Source organism: Pteronotus mesoamericanus, unplaced genomic scaffold (genome assembly GCF_021234165.1).
Source record: "Pteronotus mesoamericanus isolate MK-2021 breed Mesoamerican mustached bat unplaced genomic scaffold, CSHL_Meso_final scaffold_167, whole genome shotgun sequence".
In the NCBI taxonomy this organism is placed as follows: Eukaryota; Metazoa; Chordata; class Mammalia; order Chiroptera; family Mormoopidae; genus Pteronotus; species Pteronotus mesoamericanus.
Genome location: NW_026555308.1, coordinates 29,665,625 through 29,678,283, shown reverse-complemented (window position 1 = coordinate 29,678,283; position 12,659 = coordinate 29,665,625). Strand labels below are relative to the sequence as shown.

The following is a 12,659-nucleotide window of genomic DNA, read 5'->3' as shown; positions in this document are numbered from 1 at the left end:
GCATCAACAGCGTGACACCAGAACCAGTGCCATGCCAGTGATAGCACTAAGAGCAGCGTCCTGAGTAGACTGTTTTGTGATAGAGCAGGCCTTCCTTGCTCACCCTGCCCGTATTTTGAAACTGCTTCTTTGGCCTTTCTGACAATTCTGTGAATTCCTTTATTCCTAGAGTTTGTCAGTAGCTTCACTAATTAGAGCCTTTGGTTGCAAACAACAGAACTGACTATATCATGTGCCTTGAATTCTCTGATACATTATCTGATACCAGAATACTTCTGTAAAATGTTACCGTGTATATCCAAATGTCATTACTGACTTCACAAATTGATCATTAGGATTAGTTAAGTTGCCATAAATTGACATGGGTACCTTTTCCAAAGTGAGAATGTTTATTTCAGACTGTAGACGGATTTCTGGTTTGTTGCTTTGCTGATCCTTGAACTGATGGAACTCTTTTTCCAAAATCTTATACTTATTTTCAGCATCATTAAGCTGTATTGAAAAAAAAGTATTGCATCAATTTTAAAACAACAGATATAAGTTTAATACTACAGAATTCATCAGTGTCATTTTTTTATATTCTAAACATGTTCATAGCAGAGAATTTAGACATAAATATATGAGAAAAACTAAGATCTCTAGTAATCCTAAACATGTAGTAAATCAACTGATTGACAATATACAAAAACTTTTTAAGAGTATGAAATTTCTTATAAACTCATTATAAGGAAACTATTTTTTGTTAAATTGTAGATGGCAAATGAAAAAGTTACCTTATAAAAATACTGCTACTTTATACTTAAGATGTTACATGTAAGAATATGAGTTTAATTTTAATGCAGTATTTATTCTTAAAATTGGGTACTATATGAATTTTTTAATTCAAACACTATTATTACAATTTAAGGTAATTTAAAGATTATTTGGCCCAACCCCTTCATATTTATAGGTAAGAAAAATGAGGGTCAAAGAGCCAGTGAGCTTAGTCAGTAGCAGAGGCATGACTAGAATTCAGATCTTTTCATCCCTTAAAACAGTGCTCTAGTGGAAAGCAGGGAATACTTCCTGAATTTAATAAGAGATAGCCTGCCTTAACTAAATACTCTAAAATTTCCCTTAGAAGTTTCAAAACTACCAAAAAAAGAAAAGTGAGGATATAAAGATTCTTTTCAAATCAGAGATTTAAAAAAAAAAATCAAACATAAATAAGCACTGTTGCAGATGCTTTCCAAAAACAAACCAGTATAACTAACCATCCATCATTAGATAAACCAATTATTTCTTTATTAAGACAGACAACTAAATTTGAAATACTGAAAAAAATTGTGGTAAAAATAGAACTTAAATTATCATTAATAAATTCTCATTTTATGCCAACAAATACAAACAATTCTAATTAGAATTTATCTAGCATCTTTAGGTAATGAGGTATACTATATGTGTAAATATTCCAAATAACATAAGTTTCCTTCTTTGAACATCCAAACTTTTATTTTTAAATTTGAATAAAAACCTTTCTACACTATCTTACTTCTGTTTTAAACAAAACCTAATAAAATTAATATTTAGTATTTGTTTCCTATCAGCCAGGGACATTATCATAACCAATTATTGTGGTTCCAGTCAGGTGGTAAAGCAGTAAGCTGTTGGGCATACGGGGCTCTTTTTTCCTTTGCAAAGTGGTCCATAAACTACATTGATTTTTTTGAGTTCTGGTAACTGCCCTTACATATTTGAACATAGATACTTTGTCTCCATCAGTTTTTGCTGACAGTATGTCTATCAGTCCCTTCTACTTGTCTAGTTAGAATTGTACAGATAGCACATATTCAGAGTAAGGGCCTAAAAAGTTTGTTTTTGTAGAAAGAAAATGTAAAATGTGTGCAGCTGTAGGCTTAGCAACATGGGTACCTCAGAAACTTCTGCTGCCCTTCGCATTTTTCCCCCAGGTCTTTAGATTATGGTTTAGGAGTTCCCTAGGTAAATTTTCTGAAATCCCAGTTCTTCCCACAAAGGTTCTTCCGACAAAGATGTAAGCTAATTATACCAGTCTGGGACAAGGTCGAGACCTGGGTTTTTTCAAGAACTCCCCTGGCTGTAGATGGCTGAATCTTCCCAATAATTGAGAGAAGAGGAGCATTTGGTGAATCTCATCACAACTGCCTACTTTTACAACTTTATCTTTCATATTTTAAATGAGATCTCCATAGTAACAATCAAATTCATATTTACAACTGCTAAATAACATGACCTTAACTCACCCTGAACTGCTATGAAAACTATTCTTTATGCCAGAATTTACTGAAGACTTTGGAGGCATTCATCATGTATATCTAATCTACAGTGAAATTTTTCAAGATATGCTTAATATTTAACAGTTTGATGTCTCTTTCTTTCTTTCTTTTTCTTTTTCTTTTGGTGTGCCATTCTCAGAAGTACTGCAATACCGGGTCCATGTGTGGAGTGGGTGGAGCAAGCTCCTATTCCATCCCCCAGCTCCAAAAATCCATTTAATAGAAAGTTCTCGGATAGAGGACGTATCAGATATTAACCTGCTAAGAACAGATACTACACTTGATCTTAGCCAAAAGGCTGAGAAATGATAATGATGTTTCTATTTTTTATTTTTTAGCAAATATTTATTAAGCTCAAATTATGTGATAAAGGCTGGCTGGGCTCTAGGCATACAGATATAAACTGGAACAGTTTTATGGAGCTAACTATCTGACACTGATCAAATTGTCACACTAATGACAATTAAAAGGAGAGTAATATCCCATGAAAATATAACAACAACTTGGGGAGCAGGGGTCAAGGACAATTTCCCTGGGCCAGTAGCACACAAAAAGATCCTCTGGTTTTGGTGAAGCAAACACAGTATGGCTGGATGACCGGAGGAAGACCAGAGTGGCTGGGGTATAGGGCAGAGGTAAAAGAGTGGGAGAGGAGGTGAGAGGAAGGCTAATTCCAAACTATGCAGAGGTTGTAAGGCAACGTAACTATGTTGATCTTTATCCTATGAGCAGTAAGATGACACTGAAAGGTTTTAGCGGAGGGTGTCATGATTCCCGAATGTCAAAAATATTGCTGGCTGCAACAGAAGAACAGGAATAAAGAACACTTACAGGAAGTTCTGGCATGGATGGGAGGATCATGCTGGGTTTTAAATACCTTTACACATCCAATTAGAGATGTCAAAAAGGCAGTTAGACCTCTGGGTCTAGAGTGCAACGGAAAGGTCTGGGATATAAATGTGAAAAGTCCCAGACGTACAGGGTTGTCTCTGTACCCATGGGCATTAATAAGATTTTTTAGTACAAATAAGTCTGGAACTTGGAGGAAGTCTACCATTTACTGACTAAAGGAAAACAAGCCTGCCAAGGAGCCTGAGGGTGGCCAGGGAAGGAGAGTGGTGTTAGAGAGGCTGGGACAAGAGAATGTGTAAAAAATGACAATAGTGTTGATGTCATTAAGTCTGAGTAAGATGAGAAATGAAAAGTGCCCATTGAACTAAGTAACTGAGTGCTGGTGGCTTCTTTGACAACTGGCTGCTGGAGGATGGAAAGCAACGTGGGGTGGGTTGAGAGGTGAGGGTAAGGTGAGGAAATGAAGAGGGGCACAGACAATTCTATCATGAAGTTTGGCTCTTAACTGAATTTGGTCCAGTGACAAGAAGCTATGTATCTATGTTTGCTAAACGAAGATTTATCAGAAAAAGATTTTAAGCTGAGAGTTACCTGAAATGTAGCACAATCTCATGCAAATAGTTGTAAGAGGAGGAAAATTATTCCAATATAGCCCTTAGGCTTTGACTTAGGAAAAGAAGATCCAACTTAAAGTATATTTGAACATTAGTGCAATAAATATTAATTGTCTAAATTACTGTGAGCTTTTGTAGCTTTTTAGTGAAGGAAACCTATCATTTCTAAATGCAAATAAACTCTAAGTGTAAAGAGATGACAGGTATTTCATCCAACCTGCTGCTGAAGTCGGTGTTTATCCTCTTCTAGCTGCTTGATCTTTAACCTTTCCAGTTCTACCTGGTGAACACAATCTTCCTTGGCCCTGCGGATAGAGTTCTGAAGTTCTTGCAGGTTCCGTTCACGTTCTGATTTCAGTTCCTTTCTTTCTCTTTGAAGCTTAAAACAAGTGCATCTTTAAGAGGCTGACCTACTCTGAGCTGCATTATACTGTTCAATATTCTATCATCTATATAAACAGTCAAATGTTCAGAATGCTTACAAATTTATTTTCATACACTTTTCGGGAATTAGACAATCTTTAAATATATTGAAATGATAAATTTTCAATCATTTAATTCTAACATACAAAGTATATACAAAAATCCATTTATGACTTGTATAAATTCAACTGAAAACACCCTAATCACTTAAAATTTCTACTTGAATAAACCCATTTTAAGGTAGAAGCAAATAAACCCAAGTTCCTCTTCTTCTAGAAACTTATTTTCTGCCTAATTACACAGAAGATAAGACTCTCAGTATTAGAAACAAATATACATTTTAAGTTTAAACATTTACATAAATTTAGACATCCTGGAAAATGTATGAAGATAAGGTTAGGTTGATATTCTGAGAAAACTTTAAGAAACGTATTTGAGTAGGAAAGGAGTATATAATTTTAATATGGAAGAAATTCTAATTATTTTGAAATTACTTTTACAATAATTTTAAAAAGTAGGGTAAAATTTAGTATGACCTAACAAAAATGCTAACTAGGCCTAGTACTCATATATTCTTGGATCTAATCTTTAAAGGGCAAGAAAGAGAGAGAAGTTCCTTCTTATGGAACAAAATCAGGACTCTAGGCTCCTGAACCTGGGCTACATTTTCCCCGTTTCTCTAGGTAGGTGGTGCAACTATCCATTCCTTTACGTAACAGGAAAGTTAACCAAAGGTCTCCGCTATTGCAGAAGTCAACCAAACTGGCTGAATAATAGTTAACCATTTCAGACAACAAACACTTTCTACATATTCCTTACATTCTAAAACAGAAAACATGCTTTATCCAGATGAACAGCAGTTTTTTCCATAATATTCAAAAGACAATTTCTATGAAATACATTTTATGTGAGTATAAAGAAAAAAATGAATGGTATAAACCTAATATGTGGATTCTGTGAAATAAAGATATTTGATAGATGGCCCTGACAGGTTTTGGCTGAGTTGGTTGTGCATTGTCCCATAAAGCAAAAGGTCACTGGTTCCATTCCCAGTAAAGGCACATGCCTGGGTTGTGGGTTCACTCCCCATAGGGGTGCCTACAAGAGGCAACCCATGTTTCTCACATCAATATTTCTCACCCTCTCCTCCCTCCCTTCCTTCTCCCTAAAAATAAATACACAAAATCTTTAAAAAAATAAAAAGGTATTTGATAAATACAATACCTCTGATTCTGTCATGGCAAGCTGCTGTTCTCGCTTCTCTAAATCAATTAGGGTTTTTTGAAGTTTTCCTTCCAGAATAGTATATTCAGCCACCTAAAATATAATAAAAGTTATCTTTTCACCAGACTCAGAACACATACAATTTCAAAAATACATTTACAAGACACCATCATTAACATTCTTCCTTTCCTCCTTCAATTTCTATATGTTACTACCTTTTTCTTTACGAGTGATTCTCTCTCTCGATCCCTCTTCTTCCATTCCTCTGCAAGAGCTTGCATATGAGCCAGTTCTTTCTGCTTTAGCTACAAAAGGAAGAAAAATAAAGTCAATGTGACAATATTTAGGAAAACCTAAATATTTTAGGTAAACAAATCAGTTGTTTTCAGTTAAAAATGAAGTGATCACTGCCCTGGCCGGTGTGGCTCAGTTGGCTGGGGCATCATTCTGTAAACCAAATGGTTGCAGGTTCAGCTCCCGTTGGGGAGTGTGTAAGAGGCAACAATCGACGTTTCTCTCTCACATCAATGTGTTGCTCACTCTCCCTCTTACTACCTTCTCCTCTCTCTAAAATCAATAAGCATGCCCCCAGGTGAAGATTTAAAAAAAAAAAAATTAAGCGATCATTGATGTTTCTTTCAGGTGTTCTTTTTTACTTTTAAAGGATGCCTGAGGCAAGTGATAATAATACACATGTAAATGTAATTCAAGAGAGTACATGGAAAATTCTGTTTTCTAACGCTCTTGTTTAAAGATTTACAATTCCAAGTTCCAGGAGGGTACACTAAATGAGGACCTGAAATTTAAAGAAATCTCCATGTTCTTAACCTTTGAACTCTAACCTTCAGTCCTAATTCTCCCTAAGACAAAATTTAGGGGAAATCTTCTGAATGGCTCTGTCACTCTGTCACATTTAGGATATTTCTTTACTCTCAATTTTTCTTTAGGAGTAAGGTATTCTTGATATTCACAGGGACTAGAGAGGGGACAAGGGAGCATACCATACTTTTCCTTCACAATAGTAGGCTTTACTAGGTAGAGAAAAATAAGAGTTTTAAAGTAACATTTAAAAAGTAACCTGATTTTCAAAAATGTCTTCTTGCATCTCTTTCCACATTTCTAGCTCAAGTGCTGCTTTGTATTCTAAGGTTTCACGAGGCTCTGTCTGGATTTCTGAAGGACAAGGTGCAGGGGGAAGAGAAGGTGGCTTCTGTTGTACAGCAGCTAAACCCTACCATAGGAATAACAAAAGCATTTTGAAACAAATACTCAGACACATAACACATTAGATCCATTTTAAAGAGTGATTTGATAACATTCAATGATATTTACCTGAGATGAATCAGAGACAAAAATCTCACGTGTTTTTACTAGTCCATAATCTTCTAGAGTCATTGTGTAAGAAAGATTTATTATCCTGTTATTTGACCTACAAATGAAATCAGAAATATATTAAAATTCATGGATACCTTTTTATATTTTTCCTCTTTGTTCCCAATGCTATAGCATTGAGTAGACAACATTTCCTCCATCTGACACTTGCTGCAACTGTAGCAGTTTCTGTAAGCTTCAAAACCTTCCAAATACATAATTTTATTTGATCATAAACATCATATTAAGTACATACCTCTGTTTACTATAAAAAGACCTACAACTGTAGATGACTTAAAAAAAACCAAAAAGTATAACATACAGCAGAAATTTTAAATGTCACTGCCCACAAGTTATTACTGCTAAAATTTAATTTCTTTCTTTCCTCTCTGTTTTATTTATATGTAATATGTACATGTACATTAAGATCACAGATAGTTTTGTCCTTTCCGATTTACATCTAGCATTTTCTCACATCATAAATATTAATTTAAAAAGGAAATTTCAATGTCTGTAAAATATACTACGGAATTTATGTACAATAAATTCTTTAAAATAAAATAAGCTTAATTCCTCTGTTCTTGAATATATATAGGTTTTTTTCTGAGTTATTATTTTTACTTTTCCTGGGATGAATATACTTGTACATAAATCTTCTGCTGGATATGAGCACTGCCTCAGGATAATTTCTAGAAGTAGAATAACTGTTATTTTTATCAATATGAGTATCTCTCTGTAGCATAGAACTGCATGTAGCATTTATCATTAATTAAATAAAAACAGGACAAAATGTTAGAGGAAAATAGATAATCTGAGAAAAAAACAAACAAAACCATAAACCTGGTTTAGTCTAAGTCAAATCTATTCCAAATATATTCCATAAACCCTTGGTTAGACAAAACTTAAATGAATGTATCCCACATAATTAGAACTCTAATCAACATTTACATTTTCTTTTAATCATAGGTTTTAGAAGAAATTTTAAAAGTATAATGAAGCACTACCACATCTGAAGTTTTCACTTAGGTAAATCTAACACTTCTCAGTGTACAGAGCAGGGCAATAAAATTTAATATTCATAACAAACAGCATTAAAATAACTTCAAATAATAAGAATTTGACTATTTTCATTGTATGCTATGTATGATGATAAAAAGTGCTAATTTTTAAGAGAGATTTTCAAGAACAGGTGTTAAAACACAAGGAATTTTCAGTTACCCAGAGTATCCTGATTCTCTAAAACACCTGTTCACAGATCTTCCAAGTGAGTAAGTTTTACTAAACCTTCTTCACTTTCTCTGGAAGTGGCCACTGATGGGACAGATTAAGGGAGGAAACTTCAATGAAACTTTTTAGATCTCAGTTTTTTACTGAGCCTGATTTCCTTCTACTTTCTTAATGTGCTTTAAAAATAAGACATGTCATATATAATGCCAAACAGTTTAAATTTCTACTGTTAAATTTTAAAGATCACTCAACAAATAAATTATTTTGTCTGAAATATGTGAACTCCAGTTTTTCACTGTGAATTTCAGGACCAAAAAAACAATTGTTTTGTTAGGTGCAAACATTTATAACATTCTCATACTTTGGTAATGGGGTAAAAGTTTAAATACTTTTTAAGAAGAAAAATAGTCATTCCCAATGCAAAATAATGTAAGAATATAAGGTAAATTTGACCATGAATTGCTAAATAAATCCTAAACTTTAAATTGTCAGGTTAAACAGAGGGGAGGGAGATATTCAACAGTCTGAATAAATATTACAGTATTATATAGGCATGAATTCTTCACTTTGTGAGGGTATAATGGGTATTAGAAACCTCAAGAGCAAACTAGGATATAGTTCCCACAGGTCAAAAAAGAGATCAGAAAAAAGATGTTATGAAAAGATAAGGTTGTAGCTAGTTAATCAGAACAAAAAGAAAAATTAAGACCAATTTTGCAAAATGCATTACCCTTGTGCTGCTATAATAGGCACGCTTTCACTGTAGGTTTGACGCCAACACTGTTCACCATTAGAACCTAAAAAGCGAGTTTTTTCTGAAGACAAGATGTTAGAAAGCTGAATTCTGGCGATTCCCAGAAGTAAATCTTTACTCATTTTATCTTTGTGCCATAATTCAATCAGCAATGGAATCCTGAGGAAGAGAGAAACATATTCATATTTATCAACTCTGAATGAAGTCTTTTTTTTGGACTAAAATCTTTGGATTCTCTTAATATAGTCAAAGATATATTTGTTATCTGGAATGTAAAAGCGCAATTCCAGAGGTAACAAACAGAAAATTCCATTACATCTTTGATACCTCTTTTCCTTGCAATAAAGAAACCCTTCAAGGACTATTATTCCCACCAATAGTTAAGTTTTAGTTACCCTTCATTCTTCCTTTTACAATATTATACGAATTTGTATTTTGATACGCTGATAAAGTAAAATGACATTTCACAGATCTCATTTTTTTCCCACAAATCTATTTATGATAGCTGAATTAACACATTGCGTACTGCTCATGGGGTTTCTCGTGTTTTGTGCGCCATCTGGTAAGGACCGCTCATGAGTTTTCTCGTTTTTCACAAGCCATCTGTTATGGACTTTAGATGTCAACACACTGTCTTGTCTACATCGAATGAAGCGACCTCATTGGTGGAAACCGTGCAGGTCAATCTACAAAAACTATATAATTGCACGAACCCATAAAGCATTGCAGTTACATTGTATTTTGGTCATTCTACCCTAGCATATGTCTTAGAGATTTCTATGCGGTACGCAATGTATTAATTAACACCTCCATTTTATATAGATTAAAAAATGGAAAAAGAAAATAATACACTACAGTCATTCAGTGAATCAGTAATAAAAACTAAACAGTTCATACTTATATCCACATATATTAGGAAAAGGCAAGACTACCTATCAAAGCTCCTTCATTACTCCTAGACTGTTTTAACAAAGTTCTAATATTTAAACTTAGGCAAATAAGATATGAAGATCTGAAAAGAGCCTTCATAACCAAATAAAACTTTGTACCAAAAGGACAAATGTCACAGACATTATTAGTATATTTGTTTCTAGATTCTCAAATGCATAAACTGCTATGGATTTAAACCTACAGGAATTCCTCTTGTTTATAAGGTACAAACTTTTCAAGAGTTGGCTTGAGAAGATATTAATAATATCATATACACAGTGCAGTGTATAAATTACCTTAAGAAGGTATCTTGCAGCTGATGAGGCATAGTTGCAAAATCAAATGCACAGTAAGACTGAGGAAGAAAAACTTCCATGTTTTTCCGAACTTCTACAGGAGGATTAGTCATAATGGGAGCTGCACTACCAAAGAATGGATACGAGTACCTAGAGTTTCAGAAAAACAAAATCTTAGATTTTACAGATAAAATTTATAGTCTGTTAAAAAGTACAATATGAATATTATGAGCAAGAAGATAAGTGATAAAAATACATCACTGTTTTACTCTTATCACCAACTTTAAAATTATACAAATATTTTGTGTTAATATGAAAATTATAAAAAGTATACAGAAAATGCATTATTTGCATAATACTACTTCCCAAGTTACTTTACAGATACTCTTTCAACTATCCTCTGTGGAAGAAAGAGGATTCTGGTGCGTTGAAGCCAATGACACCAAATAAGGAAGAGAGTCATTTTGATACAACGCAAATAAGACAAAGATTTAGGAATGAAAATAACACCACTGAATAAAGACTAAGTTCCCATTTGTTTAAGAGTTCCTTGAGGGCTCCAGTTCTGTCTTTTTCATCTTTGAAATCTCAAGAACAAACAAGCAGTTTCTGACACATTAGTAAACACTCAAGAAAAGCTTGCTGAATTTAATTTCTAAACCTATTTTCCTTTATACAATAATGTCTTGATCTTTTATGAGCGAAAGAGACTTTAGTCAACTCAGAAAGGGTGCATTTATGGTACCCTGTCTTCAACAGAGAATCAAGGATGGAAGCAACTCAAGATATACTACAGGTGAATCAAAGAGCGACATAACAGTTTTTCTTCATCATAAAAACCACACCAGATAAAATGGAAAAATGCCTGACTACTGCTGAACTCTTTTTGTCTTTAAAGCCAAATACAAAAATATTATAATGCTCACTTAAATTTCATGTTATATATTATTATTCATTATGAAAACTAGAATTTAAATCCACTAATAAAAGTTTCTTTCTTCATAAGAAGAATCCTGTGCATACATTCATTTTCAATATAATTACACATCCATTGAAAGCAGGGCATCTCAGAGTTCATGCCCTAGAAATTCAAACCCTACTGCCCCACTACAGGTGTTTGCAATTAAAAAAACAAACATACAAAAAAAAAAAACCACCACAAGCTTTTTCAAATACCAATGTTACCTCACGAATCCCATTACATAGTTGCAAACTACAATTTCATACTAATGCAGAGCATGATAACATACAATCTATCAAACACATTAAATGGTCAGCAATTTTAACTTAAAATGAATCTAAGACAGAAACAGTAGTCCTTTTTTTAAAATTTCATAGCCTTGCCCCTTGTCTTTGCTAAGTGAACTACTAGCCTCCCTCACATACTGACTTATTTCTGAATCTGTTCTTCACTAGGTTGACCTCTTTGTTTGTAATACACACATAGTGTAGTGTATATACCCCTAATACCAGGCACACTTCTGGCATAGTGCAGGCACTCCATGATTAAACAAATGGCCTCTCTGGCAAAAAGGAAACACAAAAACTAGTATTTGTGCTTTCCACGTGGGCTTGTATAAGTCTTCCCCTTCACGGCATCTAATTTTAGATCATCCCTGCCACCACCCTCTTCAGGTGCTCTGAGATCAGATTCCCTAGTACAGCAGAAGACTGATCTCTGGAAGGAATAGAAGCAGAAAAGAACCCCCCCCCCCCCCCCCAAAAAAAAAAAAAACTAAGGTAAAGAATAAGTAATAATTCTATTTCTAAAAATTTTAAGAGATGTTACACAAACTTGGAGGAAAATTGTAGCTGTGACAGAAAACTTTTCTAGCCTTCAATATTCAAATAAAAATATTTTAGCACTGACTCTCAGCATCTACCATGAGGCAAAATGCAGAACTTAAGCTGCGATGGAAAGTCTTCCATTCTATGAATTCGCAATCACACTCTGCTGGGTCCCTTTGATTCTGTCCATTATTCACATCAAAGCTCGGAGGATTTTGGAAACAACTTCATAAGAAATCAAAGAACTGAAAAATGAGATCCAAGTATGAGTTGATTTACGCATCTGAACAGTTACATACGCTTTACATAACGGCAGGGAGCAATGTGCAACCACTGACATTCCCAGGAATGGCAATCCAAGGGGACAGTGAAATTCCCTCACTTCAATCACATCAAGACCGACCATTTTATTACAAATGCTGCTGCTTGTTCCAAAGAAATTTATGAGAAGAAACTAAATACTCCAAACTAAAACACATTATTGTATTATATTTAAATTCTATCTCAGCCACAAGTCTATGAAAATATATTACTGAAAATAAACTATTGTATAAAGCCATTTAACTGAATGAAATATATATTTCAATTTTTTATATTGAAAAGTGTGGACACATTCCACTTACAGTTCATTAAGTATGGTTTTTAGAGTCATGGATATCAAATGTAGGTTTCGGGAATATAACCTCCCATTGTGCTACAGTTTTTAGAGAAAAATCTGATACCTTCCATTATTCTGACCTGTGGCACCATTTCCAGAAACACATAGTAAATTCAGGAGTCACGTTCTAAATAGGACGGCTAATAAATTATTATCCTTATTTACAAGTATTATACTAGAATAGTTAAGACTGTTACTTCTCGCATCACCAACGCCAGCCTGGCTTAA

The 12,659-nt window shown here is 34.0% G+C and overlaps 1 protein-coding gene and 1 non-coding gene across 3 annotated transcripts in view; both read right to left on the bottom strand.

Annotated features, from left to right (window-relative positions):
- The window catches only part of CEP120 (centrosomal protein 120), a 73,272-nt gene that overhangs the window by 27,461 nt on the left and 33,152 nt on the right, over window positions 1–12,659 (bottom strand). The window contains exons 11-18 of one of the 2 annotated variants that reach the window (XM_054589898.1): window positions 9,986–10,135; window positions 8,736–8,918; window positions 6,740–6,836; window positions 6,486–6,638; window positions 5,623–5,712; window positions 5,408–5,500; window positions 3,978–4,139; window positions 370–492 (exon numbers count right to left, since the gene is read on the bottom strand). In XM_054589898.1, coding sequence (XP_054445873.1) covers window positions 370–492; window positions 3,978–4,139; window positions 5,408–5,500; window positions 5,623–5,712; window positions 6,486–6,638; window positions 6,740–6,836; window positions 8,736–8,918; window positions 9,986–10,135 — 1,051 coding nt within the window. The remainder of the gene's footprint in view (window positions 1–369; window positions 493–3,977; window positions 4,140–5,407; window positions 5,501–5,622; window positions 5,713–6,485; window positions 6,639–6,739; window positions 6,837–8,735; window positions 8,919–9,985; window positions 10,136–12,659) is intronic. The other variant, XM_054589899.1, reaches the window with a different exon arrangement.
- LOC129083961 (U2 spliceosomal RNA) lies at window positions 2,414–2,604 on the bottom strand. The gene has a single exon (XR_008530532.1). It is a non-coding gene; the product is annotated as a U2 spliceosomal RNA (small nuclear RNA).